The following is a 15,964-nucleotide window of genomic DNA, read 5'->3' as shown; positions in this document are numbered from 1 at the left end:
CAGGCATTTAGAATGTATGAACTTTGCCATCCAGTACTAGTGACATTTTTCTTTCCCACAGATGTAGCACCTTACGTTAAAGCCTTTGATAGACTCATGAATGGGACTGTTGCTGAGTTCCTAAGGTATAGCAAGAACCTTGATGGTGATGTGAAGACACATGTATGTATTTCTCCGTATTTTGCTTCTTACTTGTATTATTATGATTTTAGAGGATGTTGTACTGCAGGGCAGTAGTATTGTGACCTTTGTCCTGTGTTAGTACATTTTTTAGAATGGTAATAAAAACAAGAACATCTGTGGGGCTTTTGCATATGTAAAGTCAGGAGTGTAGCTTGAATGCCTCTTCCTTGTTGCTCAGTTAAATCAGATAGATGAATGTGTAATAGATATTGAAAATTAAAGCAGGATCCAGTTGTCATTGTTTATTATCTTAAAACCTAGTACTGTACAGAGCAGTCCCCAGTGAGGTTTTCTTTCAGAATGCCATATTCAGAATTCTGATGTTGTGGCAAAGATGCAATAAAACTCTGCAGGCTGGAGGAACCTTGATTGTGGAGGTCAAACACAGATTGCTCATAGATCACATTTTTTCTTATGAAATCATCTGTAAAAGCTTCTGCTACTTTACAACACTGACTTTGTGCTATTTAGAAAATTGTACTGAGAGCCATATTTTATTCACTTGATCTTAATCTATATAATATTTATTTGGTAAACCTCAGGTTTCACATGTAACCTGGAGTCTCCTCTAAATTGAATTATGAGCCTAATCCATTTAGGACTCATTCCAGGGGACTGGAAATCAAATTGCTGTGGTGGTGTAATGTTGAAGAGGTCCCTCTGTCCAAGGCTGAATTGTATTGTGATGTAAACTCATGGCCTGCAGAAGCTTGTTCAGTAACTTGAACGATGTTCTTTTCACAGTGCTTCTACTGCCCCAAAACACATACATTTCTCTAAGCCTTACTATGTAAATTTCCTGATAATTTTCTGAACATCTGAGGATTTTAGTAGGGATGGGATTTTCATGTTAAAACCAATTTCAAAAACATAAAAGAGTTTCTTACTTTCATTTTCATGCTCTTTCATTGATTACCAAAGGAAAGCCTCTTAAACATGGATTTGCTGAGTCAACAAGAGAGAAAGAGAAAAGTTTCAGGAGTTTTGCATTTCCCTCTTTACCCTTTCTTTCACTCCTTGTCTGTCAAATCACTGGGAATTTTTTGTCATCCAATAGCATTCCAAGAGTTGCTGTCAGCAGCCAATCAAAACGTTTGTAGGGAGCAGGAATTTTGCAATTATAAAAGGGCCTGAATTGGTTGGAACCCTGACAGAGTGTTATTTCTTGCTTTCTTTGTTTCACTCATTGTGTGATCTCTTGGCTGCTTCCAGCCTGCCTGTGCACCACTCTGTCTTAGATTCTTTCATTTTTAATTTGCTTCCTTGGGATTGTTTTTTGGATTTCTTTCTTTCTTTCTTTCTTTCTTTCTTTCTTTCTTTCTTTCTTTCTTTCTTTCTTTCTTTCTTTCTTTCTTTCTTTCTTTCTTTCTTTCTTTCTTTCTTTCTTTCTTTCTTTCTTTCTTTTGGCTCTTTGGTGATTTCTTGTTCAAAAATTATTTTTGCTGCCCGTCACCTGCTGACCTGGACTCAAAGAACACAAAAAAGAGGAAGGCATAGAGTGGTAGTCCAGTCATTTTGGTTTGGAGGGGGCTTTACCTGTATTTTTTCTATTTATTTGCTTGCTTGCTTTTCTTGTTTTTTGAGAGAGTGACCTCTCTGTCTCTCTGTGTGTTTTTCATTTTTCTTATTTCTTTGTGTGTGAGTGAGAGAGTTGGTACTTTTTCTGTTTAATTTTTTAAAATTGTTGTTTGGTTCATCTACTTCTTGTGTTTATTCTGTTAAAGGTGTATATTTTGGTGGTTTTGGAGATTTGTTTCATGCTAAACAAAAAGTCAGGTAGATGAAATACACAAAACTAAAAGATATACCCCTACAAAGAGCCCAAAGCAAAACAAAAACAAAGTTTTTTGCTGTGCTCATCCTTAGTTCCTGGCTGCTGATGGGTTTGCTTCTGCGCTCTGATTCTGCTTGTAGCCAGATTCCGTTAATCGTGGTAGCACCATATATTGTTTATTAACATTATTCATTATTGTAAAAACAAGGTTGGATTTGTTTTAGATCATTTTCTGATTCCAATAGAATTCCACTGTATTGAGGGATAGAGTTGGGGTTCAGTGTATACATATTGTATTTTGTGAATCCATGGAATTCTGTTGGCTTCCCTGAACACAGCCAATTTTGTTTTCATGCAAGTAATTGTGAATCAAGAAAGAGCAATTAAAATGCATTAAAGTATGTATGAAGGTGTAGAGGATAGAAGTGTGCTGTCTGCAGAAGTGAAAGTGAAAAACAGTGATGGAGAGAAGGACCGACTAGCGGTGAAAGTGGAGAAGAAAAGGGAAAGGAGTTGACAGCAAGGGAGGGGGAGGGGAAGTTGGGGGTATGCTTAGCTGAAGGGGAGTGGGAGGAGTCAGAGGTGACAGTTGAGGAGGAATATAAGGATAAGGAGGTGGTGGTGTGGTTCAGTACAGTGGTAGAGGCATACGAAAGAAGGAAGCAGGAGGAAAGACGAAGGGCTTTTGAGAAGGTCCGTACCCAGGGGCTTATTAGAGATTTCCCCCATCTTAAAGTGGGCGGCCTTTTGCCCGATCCTCCGACCTCTAAAGAGACTTCTCCGCGTATTGCCGTGAAAGAGTGGAATGTAATTGTGCTGAGAGAGATCGAGCTACAATGCGAGCGTGAGTGGATGACAGCTTCGTTTGACAAGGGTCTTGACGAAAGGGGGTGGATTAGGCACAAATGTTGTGGGACAGTTTGTGCGATGAGGAGCCTCCCTCCCCCTCATCCGGAGTTCAAGGGACCTTATGGGGTCCAACGCCGTTGACCCCTTGGGACTTTAATCAAAGTTTGGACAATGTTGATTCAGGCTTGTTGCTGAGTTTGAAACCGTTAGAACCGTTTAAGAATGTGCTGGAGGAAGTTGGAGAAAATAAAGTTTCTGCTGTTAAAGTTATCAAGACTCAACCTTTATTGTTTCCCGCCGAAATGGAGGGGCCGCCTGAGGGAAAGGACGAACTTTCTTACAGTATGTTGTAGGAGCACTATGCTTCAGGAGATGTGAATCTTGCACCTTCTCATTCTCAGAGAGAAACCTTCCAGGAAACGATGGTTATTGTGGGTTTTCGGGGCTGTTTGGCCATGTTCTTAAGGTTTTTCTTCCTAACGTTTCGCCAGTCTCTGTGGCTGCCAACTTCAGTCTACCATCGAAATAAGAAATATAGCTATCGCTAGAATAGACCCTTGTAGTCTAAGATAGGGATGGAAGCTGGGGAGATTAATTGAGTTTAGCTTCCTTGGTGAGCTCTGCTATCTGCTCCTCTCAGAATGTTATGCAAATTGGAGTGCAATCCACCTGAGGAATCTGCAGCATAATCTAATGTACAGTAAGGTCCAAGCGATGCATTTCTTCATTGTTCTTCAGTCAGTAAGCTGCTGTGAGCAACTACCAATGCCATGGGGTTTGAAAAGTGCGGATGCAAATACCCTTATGTTTTGAGATGATGACATGTTGCCACATTGTACAGCGGGGGGGGGAAGCCCCCATTTGTTGTTTAGTCATTTTGTCACATCTGATTCTTCATGACCTCAGGGACCAGATCATGCCAGGCCCTCCTGTCTTCCACTGCCTTCCGGAGTTGGGTCAAATTCATGTTGGTCGCTTTGATGACACTGTCCAACCATCTCATCCTCTGTCGTCCCCTTCTCCTCCTGCCTTCACACTTTCCTAACATCAGGGGCTTTTCTAGGGAGTCTTCCCTTCTCATGAGACGGCCAAAGTATTGGAGCCTCAGCTTCAGGATCTGTCCTTCCGGTGAGCACTCAGGGTTGATTTCCTTTAGAATGGATAAGTTTGTTCTCCTTGCACTCCAGGGGACTCTCAAGAGCCTCCACCAGCACCACAATTCAAAAGCATCAATTCTGTGGCGGTCAGCTTTCTTTATGGTCCAGCTCTCACTTCTGTACATCACTACAGGAAAAAAACATAGCTTTGACTATGTATACTTTAGCTGGCAAGGTGATGTCTCTGCTTTTTAAGATGCTGTTGAGGTTTGTCATCGCTTTACTCCCAAGAAACAGGCGTCTTTTAATTCTGTGGCTGCTGTCACCATCTGCAATGATCATGGAGCCCACGAAAGTAAAATCTGTCACTGCCTCCATTTCTTCCCTTTCTATCTGCCAGCAGGTTATGGGACCAGTGGCCATGATCTTAGTATTTTTTATGTTGAGCTTCAGACCGTTGTTGTTTTTTTTTGCACTTTCCTCTTTTACCCTCATTACAAGGTTCCTTAATTCCTCCTCACTTTCTGCCATCAGAGTGGTATCATCTGCATATCAGAGGTTGCTGATATTTCTTCCGGCAATCTTAATTCCGGTTTGGGATTCCTCCAGTCCAGCCTTTTGCGTGATGTATTTTGCATATAAATTAAATAAGCCGGTAGACAATATACTGTACAGCGTTGTCATACTCCTTTCCCAATTTTGAACCAATCAGTTGTATAGATGCCTTCCTTTTTTCCAAATAGTTTCTGTACATTTCATGAATGTGGAGGAATTGTGCTTGCCAGCTGCTTTGTGCAGTTCTTATAAGAAAAGATTGACAGTCCTTGATTTACAGTCATGTGAAAAAGAAAATACATCCTCTTTGAATTCTATGGTTTTAGGTATCAGAACTTAATAAAAATCATCTGGTCCTTAGCAGGTCTGAAAATTATTTAAATACAGCCTCGGAGGAACAACAACATACAGTATGACATATTAGACCATGTCATGATTTATTTAACAAAAATGAGTCTGACAGAATTGACTGTATTTAAAATCGACTGTACTTTGGCCATCTCATGAGAAGAGAAGACTCCTTGGAAAAGACCTTGATGTTAGGAAAGTGTGACGGCAAGAGGAGAAGGGGACGACAGAGGATGAGATGGCTGGACAGTGTCTGCAAAGCAACCAACATGAATTTGACACAACTACAGGAGGCAGTGGAAGACAGGAGGGCCTGGCGTGCTCTGGTCCATGGGGTCACAAAGAGTCAGACACGACTAAATGGCGGCGACGACAATCGACTGGCCTGCAAAGTCTTTATCAATCACAACCAGCTCTTTGAATTGTACCTGGAAACAGATTGGTTGCCAGTGTAACAAGAGAGTGGCATGATCCTAGGAATTGGCCCTGGTCAACGAAATTTCCAAACAGTTTTCAAAACGTGTTCCTCACACAACAAGTTGCATGTAGTAATCCAGATCAGATCTAATTAAGTCTTTTATTACCATGGCCAGATCAGAGGTATAAAAGAATGGATGCGGCTAATACACTGTCTTTGCCTTTGCAAACACATTTCTGATTATTGATGAAATTGGTGTTCAGGTTAAAGGTTCAGTCCAGGAGTACACATGAATGGAACCTGCAACTTTAAAGTCCACATAGAACAGGTTGAATTCCTTTTCCCTTATTTACCTTTCAACTGACCAGGAGCACCTCTGTCATTTGGGCTGAGCTTCACTTTCATCTGCATCTACTGACTATGTACTCCAGATATCAGATGAGAACAACTTTCTTAGATTTAGGTGAGAAGAAGAGTTACGGTTGGTAATTCCAAACCCACAGTTCTGCACAACCTTGGGAAAGGATTTAGATAATCCATCATATCCAGATGCATTTGGTAGACGTGTGAGAATTATGAAACAAAAGTGAGACCTGAACAAAATGTAATGTTTTCCTCATTTCCTGAAAGGAATGTTCCGTCTCTGGTTCAAATTGTTTCTCCCATTTCTCAGTTTTCTCCAGACTAACAATCAAATATTCTGTGGTTTGTGCTGGTTGTCAAAACTTCATTTGTCTTGGCGATTTGTGCATGGGGTTCTCACCTTTTTTTTTTTTTGAAACAGTGTATCATGGGATTCACCTGAGTATGCTGAACATCAGTGGCCTTTTTCATCTCACTGTTTTTGTTTTAGTGCAGTTGGTATTCAGCCACTTGAATCTACTGTTAGAAGGAGTTAGGATTTGTTGCCATGTCCATTGTATGAATCTCAAACTTTGATTTATACTTTTGCCACTCTTAAAAATGTTTTAATTCATTACTGTGGAATGAAAACAGATGTTGTATAGAAAACTTTAAAACTCTATCAGCTTGTTGACTATTGTGATTTTGCTGATTTTAGTGGGTCTGCTCTAGTTATAACTAAATCTGGAACAAGCCTTACCACTGAAAAGTTCAGGAGTTACTGCAGTTTCACATGCTGCCTCTAGTGGGTGTGGCTGGCAGGTGACTGTCAATCTGTCCAGTATTAACAAACTGTCCCTTCCCTGTTTTTGAATTCAAAGAAAACCATGCCTCTCTGCTAAGAGTCTCTTTCCCTCTCAAGAGTCTGTTGAAAGTCTTTGCTGAAAGCAGTCAGACATGCTTGTTCAATTTGCTATTTGATTTATTCAGAATGACATGTAAAGAAAATACATTTTAATCTTTCTCCCTCTAATGTCTCTGAAAGGGTTATTGAGACTGTAAGTGCCAGTTGAGGGGAAGAAAAGGGGGTGGACTAATCTGGAGGTCTTGAAAATAATTCTGATCTGTGACTCTCTGCACTTCTGCTGTGCAGCTAGAGGAATGTAACCAACATTCAAAACTCTGCAACACTGTCTAGGAATGACTTCAGCCTTAATTTGTACATTCAACTCCAGCTGATGGAAGAAGGGAGTGGTGGCTCTTCCCTGTTTCCTTTAGCCTCCATTGCTCAGTGATGTAGAGAATATAAAGCAGAATTCAGTGACTTACAGTTTGTGGGGAAAAGGCAGAATGTCAGCAAATTTGCTAAGTACTGTAGTGGAAATAAAGGGTTTCTCTCAAGGTGTAATTGTTCATTGAGAACTATAATGGGAATCATAAGTACTTTTCACTCTTTCTGCACAGAATGGATTTATAATTGAGTAGTCACAGAGGGAGTATGATTTCTCACCACCCCTAGTTTCTATTTGTGAATAATGAAAAGGCTTTCTTTATGATAATTGGGGAAAGTATGCATTTCAGATGAGGACGTGATATCATAGTTGTGATCCTGGAAATTTCAACATATATTATGAACCCACACAGAACACACAATTATACAGTTTTCATGGAACCACTTATGAGCTCCTTCAACAATGGTAGATTCTCTTTTGAGTTTATCAAGAATTATTGGGCTAGATAGCAGCATATGTTAAAAGGAAGTACTGTAATTTAATTATTATATTGTTAAAACATCTTATATTCTGCTCTTCCTTCACATTGCCAAAGCAAGGCATAGGGATCCCTGCCTTTTCTACTCTAGCAGCAAGCTAGTGACGTAGGTTAAGCACGGTGATTGGTTAAGTTTTTTTTTTTCAGGAAGCTCTGACTAAAGATTTAAACACAAGTCTGCCTGGTCTATGTCAGACACAAGGAAACTATTTAGCATTATATGGATATTGGACATGTTTTATATATTATAAACAAATAATAGTACATATAAAAATATACCAGTGTATGTTTGCTAATATTTGGCACTGGAAACAGTATTACATGTGTCATTTATTAGTCAGATATTTTAATAAAAGAAAATGAATGCTAATTACCTTTTACTAATACTTGTATATAAAATAGTTTCTTGGTATCCTTCTAAGTTTGAACTTCTCCTTGTAAACTTTTTCCTAAGAGCTTCCTTTGTTAATCTGTATCATGAAACAGCACCATCTGATCAGGAGAAAATAAAGAGAACAATAAACTGAAGACCTATACAGAAGAGATCAAAGGATGACAGACTTCTTTGAAGAGGACTCCTATGACCAAAAAACCCAGGAATTCTAGAAAGTGAAGTAAAAGCTGCTTTAGGAAGAAATTAATCACATGTAGTAGATGGAATACTGACAACTATTTAAAGCAGCAGATACTGAATGCCCAAATCCTAAGAAAAATCTTAAGACTGAAACTGCCAAAATCCAAAGAAAAATAATGGCCCATAACAACATTAAATATGTATTCCAGTTTCCAAGAAAGATGCCAAGGAATGCAGCAACTATAAGACCATTGCTTTAGTCTCCAATGCAGGCAAAATGATGCTCAAGGTTTGCTGTGACAGGATCGCTCTTCTCTGAGTCATTACCTAGTGGAATAGTCAGGAACTAGTACTTCTCCCTTTATGGTGGGAAAACCCTTGAAAAACATTCTAGATCTTGAACTTACTCTGCACTCAAGCTCTAGAACAGGAATAACCACTTTATCTCAGTAGTGCTGCCCCCACCCCCAGAATCATAGTAAAAACATACAATAAGATCTCTGTACATTCTCATAGGCATACCAGATCAGATTTTGGCAATGCTGGCGAGATTTCAGCAACCTGAGATTCTCTTTGAAACAGTCTCTAGACCAAGTGGTCTAACTAAAATCTTTATTAAAACAAAATAGAACAAAACTGGAAGGTGCATCTGGCAAAGCTACAGGTGGTTTGGTTGCAAGAAAACAGGAAGCAGGTTCACATTGAAAGAACAAGCTTCTGAAAAAAAATGAGTAAAAATATGCAGATGCAAGCAAACTCAGATTTTTGGGAAGAAGCTTTTAGCAATGAACATCAAGCAAGATAATGAGGCACACGGAGAATAATAAAACTATTTTGTCATGACTACCAACTTCATGGTGGCCCGCTACTTATAAATCCTTTCTGAAACTTTTTTTAAAGGCCAGCCCTCTCTCTTGTGGACGATGTTTTCCATGTCTGTTGTCGTTGTTCAACATCATCCTGACTCTTTCTCATCCTATGTTCTCTTTTCAGAGAGCCATCTTTAACTTCTTCTGTCATCTTTTTTCTCTATGCATCAAAGACTTTTCAAGAAGCCCAGATCTGGGATAGTGATCTATCAGTTTATAGACTATAGCAAAATCTTTGACTATGTGGATCATGAGAAACTGAGTTGTTCTGAAAGAAATTGGTGTGTCTCAGCATTTGATTGTCCTGATGCATGATTTGTATTATGGAAAAGGAGCTACAGTACTGTTAGGATAGAATATGGAGAATGGTTTTCTTCAGGTAAAGGTGTCAGACAATCCCCTTGTCTGTTTTCCCCTTATCTGCCCAATCTGTACACAGAACATACAGTATATAGAAAGCCAGACTAAATTCAGATGAAAGCGGAGTGAAAACAGGTGGAAGAAACATCAATAATTTACGATATGTAGATCAGTGGTCCTCAACCTTGGGCCTCCAGATGTTCTTGGACTTCAACTCCCAGGAATCCTGGCCAGCAGAGCTGGTGATGAAGGCTTCTGGGAGGTGTAGTCCAAGAACATCTGGAGGCCCAAGGTTGGGGAATCACTGATGTAGATGACAACATCTTTCTAGCAGAAAGCAGCAATGACTTGAAATGACATTTTGGCAAAAGTGCAAGAAGAAAGTGTCAAAGCAGGGTTGAACATGAAGAAGAGAGAAATCATGACTATAGAAGTCCTGCACAACTTTAATGTTGATAATAAGGAAATTGAAATGGTTAGAAATTTTATATGCCTTGTTTCAGTCATAATTCCAAATAGAGACTGCAGTCTGAAAGCAGAAGAAGACTGAGACTCAGCAAAAGGGCAGAGAATGAACTGGAAAAGACCACAAAGTGTAAGGATGTGTCACTGGAGACAAAGGCCACAATTATCCACTGTCGTCTTCTTAGGCATCCTTCAGTCTCGAAAGACCATGATAATGCGCTCTGTATGAGTGTCCTCTCCAGAGCACGAAGCCTGGGTAGAATAATACGGAGGATAGGGTGTTACCCAAGCAGCAAATACCCCGTCTCCACGTGGCTGAAATAGTCCAATGGAGAGGCAGTAGCTAATACAACTGGTTCCTGCAATGTCGCAGGAGTTGCCAGAACAACACGAACTGCCTCCAGGACTCCAGCTCCGGATTTTGCCTCGAAGTTTACTCCTGAAGCCTTTTCCATCAGTGGATATAGCCACAAGGCAGTGGAGGTTTGAAATTGGAGTTTTCCTTCTCCTAGATGGGCTGCCTTCCAAGGCTAATGAGCCCCACCTACCCGGTCCAGGTGGATCGCATTTAGTCTGAACTCTCCACTATGACCGTCTTGGGTGTCCCTTGTGACAACTTCAGTTTTAATTTCTTTGAGAGCACATTCAGAGAATACACATCCACAGTTCAGAAGAAAGCAAAACTGATGCCTTCAGTTCATTTCCAAATGGGGCAAATAAAGCGGGCACTCTGGATGTTATCATATTTGTCCCCTTTTGTGTTCCCCTTGTCACCAGTCCAAGCTCGATTGTCTGTGAGATTCAATTCAATGACATTCTTAATACTCTTGATGTGGGATGCAGCCTCCACAAGGACTTTATCGGAAGATTTATCGAGCAAAAATTCAATGATTGCATCTTTGTTATATAACCTGCCAAGCTCAGAAGCCACTATAGGCCTGATTAGTTTTTCTTGACTTAATGTGCAATAGTACCACTGCGCCACCAATTCTGCATTTGTGTCAAACTTCTCAATTTTGCGAGGTCCCTTCACCAATTTGTGCCTCTTTGGGATCGCAACCCATCTCACCACCCAAATCCTTCCTCCTGCTTCCAGGTTTCACAGTATTTCCAATCAATATGTATAGGTGTGAAAGCTGGACAGTGAAGAAGGCTGTCAGGAAAAAAACTGACGTGTTCTAAATGTGGTGATGAAGGAGAGCTTTTCTGATATCCTGGACTGTCAGAAAGACAAACAAGTGGGTTCTAGATCAATGAGTGTAAAAGAATAGTAAATGTATGGAGCTTACAAAATTTGAAGATATGGTGCTACAGAAGGAAAAAGAAAATGGAAGTAAAAGAATGGAAGGGGTGATCAGTAAAATTTATAAAATATTAATAGAAGTAGAGGATCAACAAAAGGTTTCAAAGGTTTCAAGTTTCAAGGGAAAAGAAATAAGTATTGAGAAGTGGACAAATATATGGAATAAAATTTTTAAATGTATGTCTGTAAGAATAAAAGAAATTTTTACAATTTGGTTTTGAGATTGCAGTTAACACCAGTGAAATGGAACTGTATAGATAAAAATATTCTAAGATATGTTGGAGATGTGGTCACGAAATAGGAACTTACCTCGATACGTGATGGGAATGTGAATATATATTGAAATTTTGAAGGTTTTTTTTAAAGAAATAAGTGAAATATTAAAGTTAAATGGAAGAATATGTCCTAAAATACCACTTTTATTGATATAGGAGAGAGAGCGGTGGAACTGGACAATGAAAGAATTGATCACAAATCTAGTAACTGTGGTTAAATCAATAATACCCAAGAACTGGAAAGTTAAGTGCAATCTCCAATTAAATGAATAGTAGAAAGAAGTGTGGAATATAGTTCTTAATGATAAATTTGCATGTAATATTAAATCAAGAAAAGGAATGATGAATAAGAATATATTTAGATATATACAAGGAGCATTTATTGATTCTGTATTAACAAAGGGGAAGGGTTGTGTACCTCCGCAAGAGTTCCATATATTTCTGGAAGGGGAAGGGGACACCATTAAGGGGAGGAAACAGAGTATCTCCATTGGTCCCAGTGGGTGGGGGAGCACATTGAGTTGTATAGGTTGCTTTTCTTTAGAGTTGCTTTTATGTATGATCGTTGTTAAATAAAAATAATAAAAATTAAAAATTAAAAAGGCAGCTTGACTGCATGTAACAACAACATGATAAAACAGAAGTATTGGTGGCCCTAGTGAATTGGTACTGCTTACAACATCTGTGTTTTACATTGTTAAGTCAGACAATGAATGCTTTTCTTCTATGTGTCTTACACGCCATGTGCCCTGTGTGTTAGATTTGCAGCTGCTGCCTTGTTCACTCACACAGTTGCAAGGAGGGTCATATTTGGTTTCCGAATGCTCCTGTTGCCTGGGATACGCATTCATACCTGACTAGCTGGGATAGTAGTATCTGAGAGCGCTCACAAGAAAGCATTATGCTATGTAAAGAAAAGTGTTTAGAATTTTTAAATTTGCAGTCCTATTAATAATTATCTGGGAATAAATCCCATTGTACTTGGTGGATTTATATTTGAGTAGACAGATATTGAATAGAGAGCCAGTGCAGTCAATCGCGTGTCAGACTAGGACACAGAAGAACTGGATTCCAATCCCTATTCAATCCCTATCCCTGTGAAAACTCACCGCATATACCAAAACATCTTACGTACTTACCTCCAATTGCCCATATTGGATTGGATTGTTTTAACTCTGGACTATCAGTACAGGTATAAACGAATTAGGTTGCAATCCTGTGCAGGCTGGAAACTGTTTCAGGGCTCTAGAATTTATTGGATCTCTTTCTCCAAGGGTTGAGAGGTCCACTTCTGGAGAGGAAGTTCTGGCCTTGGATGCTTCCTTGTACCCCTTGTGGAAACCTTACCTGTATGAAATAGGATCTATGACATATCAAAAAGAGACATACTGTCTGTGGGTATAGGTTGGAAACACCTGTGGAGTGATCCTAGTTTCTAGACGTACTCTCAAATCAACATCTTATCCTTGCCAGCCCTCCAACTAGCACAAGGCAGTGGCCTCCTGGTTTCTATAGAAGAGTTGTAAAAACAGGAGCAGCAACCAAAAATGAAATGGCAGGAAATAAAATGCTGCTGTTCTTTCTTTCACTTCTGCAACAGATCTGGAAGAGTTACTTTGAGGAATGGTAAGTTTCAAAGATCCTTTAGCAGTGTCACCAAGGGTCTTGCTGGCTACAGGATCTCGGGAATTACAATCCAAAAGAATAAAGTTTCACATTCAGCTTCTGTCCTGGAGGCTTGAGCCCAGCAGAGTTTCAGGGGCTCTGGAATTTCTCAATTTGGAGTTCTTTATTGCCAACAATTGGATTGTTCTGCGAGAGGTTTAATGGTGAACCAGTTTTTGGAAGTTTTCTCATAAATATTTGTATACTGTATATTGTTTCAATAGAAGAAGGAAAATAGCTATTAAACAAAGTCTGCTTTGCCAAACCATGTGAATTTTTGGGTTTGTGTGTGAGGTATATTCAATTTATTTAAATCATGAGCTCTGTTGATTTTGATACTGAATTGCTTCTGGTTTGGATGTTTCGTTTACTTGTAGTTTCTTTTATTATTTTCTGAAATAGTAGCAGCCATGGTTAACAATAGTTGTAGTTTTCGTGTGTAGGACGCCTAGAGTGGTCTTAATCGACTAGATAGGCGGGATATAAATAAAATAAAATGAAATAGTAAATATTAAAATGCTGAACTAAAATAGTGTAATTTAATAGACTGTATATAGGAGAGAGAGAAAATTAGAATTATATGTAGTTGTATTTCTCTTTTGTGTTTACTATACTGTCCCAGCTGGAACTACCATGTTAGTCTGTGCAAGCTTTATAGGTGAAAGAAAGATAGAAATAAAAAGTAAAAAAAAAGAAAAAACATGGTGGCATCTTAAAGACTTAACTTATATATTTTTAAATGTGAGTTTTTGGGGACAAGTCATATAATTATGATAGAACTATATGGTCACTTTCAAAGGATTACAATAGTGGAAGAAGTTATTTAAAGACACAGCCCAAGTAAGAAACTGGTATATTAAGCTTCGCTTTTACCAGACAATAAACATGTTCTGAATATATATTTTGCTTTCTATAATGCACCTGAACATATTATCACAATTCATCTTGCTTTATCATTTGGAAGCACCTTGATTCTCTTGAGAATTAATTCTGCAGCTAAATTATATACTGCTTTGTTGTCTGTTTTGAAACAATCAGTTTTCCCCATGAATCGCTGTATACTGTATTAGACAGGACAAATGTTTTCTTTAACCCCTATCCTTTTATGATGGATAATTTTAAAAATATGTTTTCCTCCATTTTCTTTTTCAATTTATAAGCCGTAGCTCTATTAATCTTGATTTATTTTTAGCTTAGTGTTAGCTTTATGGATCTTTTATTGGTATTTTAATTATTTTTCATCTACTATGTTTTATATTACTGCAAGTATATGTTTTTAAATAAAGCATGGATATTAAGTTCTCATCCTAATGATACTGCAAGAGTGTCCATGTAAGAGTAATGGATTAAAGCAAGAGATTATCTTTTGCTTTCTGCCTGTATGGAATGTGCCAGATTCATCTGTTGTGATGGTAACTGTTATTTTGTTCAAAGTAAATCTGAGATCCAAATTAAAAATAAAAACAAAAAACAAGGAGACTAATAAGAAATATACTGTACAGTTTGAATTGCAGCAAGCCATATTGTGTGCTTAAATAATCCTGATTTGAAAATTAGGCCATTAATACCATCAGATGATGATATTCCATGTGAAATAATTTGGTTTTGGTAACCCACAACATAGTTTACCTCCTTTTTGCTCCCATAGGGAGAAATGGTCCATGCAGCTTTCCAAGCACAAAGAGCATTTCTACTGCTGACCTCACAGTATCAAGAACCTCAGGAGGTAAGAAATATGTTTGAGATATGGCATTCTTGGTCTTGGATGAATGTGAATACTGTCCTTTCTGAACTTTGCTGATTGTCTGAAGCTAATTGTGATAGTTGAGACCATGCATTTAACTCATGAAATGGACTGGCTTGTTTGTTGGAAAACAAAAGCATTTGGTACAATAAATTTTATATCTATAAAGCAGACTGAAGTTTTTGTTGCAACAGAATAACATGGCTGCTTTTCTGGAAATTTATCCTTTGTGCAGCCATGGAACTTGCTTATTATACATACAAAACAAGCTGGTAAAAGAAAACATAAACTACGAGCTTGCTTTTTCTTTGTCATACTAGAGTAGGTGTGAGCAGCTGCAGAGAATCCTGCCCCATTTGCTCTTAGATTCCTGCACGTCATGCCTGATCCTTTACCTAAAACTGGAAGGGACACTGGAAGAGCCATTGAGTTAGAGTTTGACTATTGCTCAAGTGAGATAATGTGTATCCACAACATGTGGAGGCCTTTTATCAGCCTTGGCTGATAGCTAGATCAGCGGTGTTCCTGCCTAGAACACCGGACTGTTGCCACCCATCTTTGCCTACATACCAACATGCTGGCAGTAGGGGGAATTTGAGCTTGGGTCTTGAACCAGCAGTTATGGTGTACAAAAGAATAACTATGGGGGTTCAGCAAAACAAAGCAGTGTGAGAGAAGATGGATGCAATTTTTTTTACAGAAATATGCACCTAATGGGAGAAGAAACTCTGGTCAGTTTTGGAGAGAGCTCAGAGAGGAGGTAGGAAGCAGAAGGATCAGGAGGAAAGAGCAGTGTACTTGACATACAGTACAGAGAAAACATGCCACACAAGGAGAAGGAAAGGTGATAGGTACCTAATGGAAGCATGTGGAGACAAACTGGAGTTAGAGGGTGAATTCAGATGTCAATTCTATGTTGTAAGAAATGCTGTGGATAAATTGGATAAAAATTAAGAGTCAAGAAATGGGGTGGAATTAGAAAAAGAAAAAGACTCCGGGGTTCAGATATTACCTATTGCACAGAGAAGGGAGTGTATTCTTCAGTATTGGTATATGTAGGGTTATCCTTCTCATTCAAGATGCAAAGTAGCCTTAATCCCTTACTATTGACCTTGCTAGCTGTGTGTAAGCATTTGAATGGTGCCATGTTGGAGCAGAATGGTGTGGTCCATGTGGTTTGTTGGTGACACTGGGTCACTCAGATATGCCAAGGAGTTCCAGAACCTCAGCCCAGGTTGACTGGGGGTAGGCAAATCTGTTTGTAGTCTGCTGTGAGTCCTAATTAATATAAAATGGAAATGGGGGAGGGACAAATGGGGAATAAGATGGATAAAGGTAACCTTAAGCTGAGTGAACCTGAGTCTTCTTCCACA

At 38.9% G+C, this 15,964-nt stretch overlaps 1 protein-coding gene across 7 annotated transcripts in view; it reads left to right on the top strand.

Annotated features, from left to right (window-relative positions):
* Nucleotides 1-15,964, top strand: part of CAP2 (cyclase associated actin cytoskeleton regulatory protein 2) — a 65,051-nt gene that overhangs the window by 10,851 nt on the left and 38,236 nt on the right. For all 7 annotated transcript variants that reach the window (XM_078393487.1, XM_078393486.1, XM_072998641.2 and 4 more), the window contains exons 3-4: nucleotides 62-162; nucleotides 14,496-14,573. In XM_078393487.1, coding sequence (XP_078249613.1) covers nucleotides 62-162; nucleotides 14,496-14,573 — 179 coding nt within the window. The remainder of the gene's footprint in view (nucleotides 1-61; nucleotides 163-14,495; nucleotides 14,574-15,964) is intronic.

This window comes from Pogona vitticeps, chromosome 4 (assembly GCF_051106095.1).
Source record: "Pogona vitticeps strain Pit_001003342236 chromosome 4, PviZW2.1, whole genome shotgun sequence".
Lineage (NCBI taxonomy): Eukaryota > Metazoa > Chordata > Lepidosauria > Squamata > Agamidae > Pogona > Pogona vitticeps.
The sequence above is the reverse complement of the archived record's forward strand: the minus strand, read 5'-3'. Positions and strand labels throughout refer to the sequence as shown.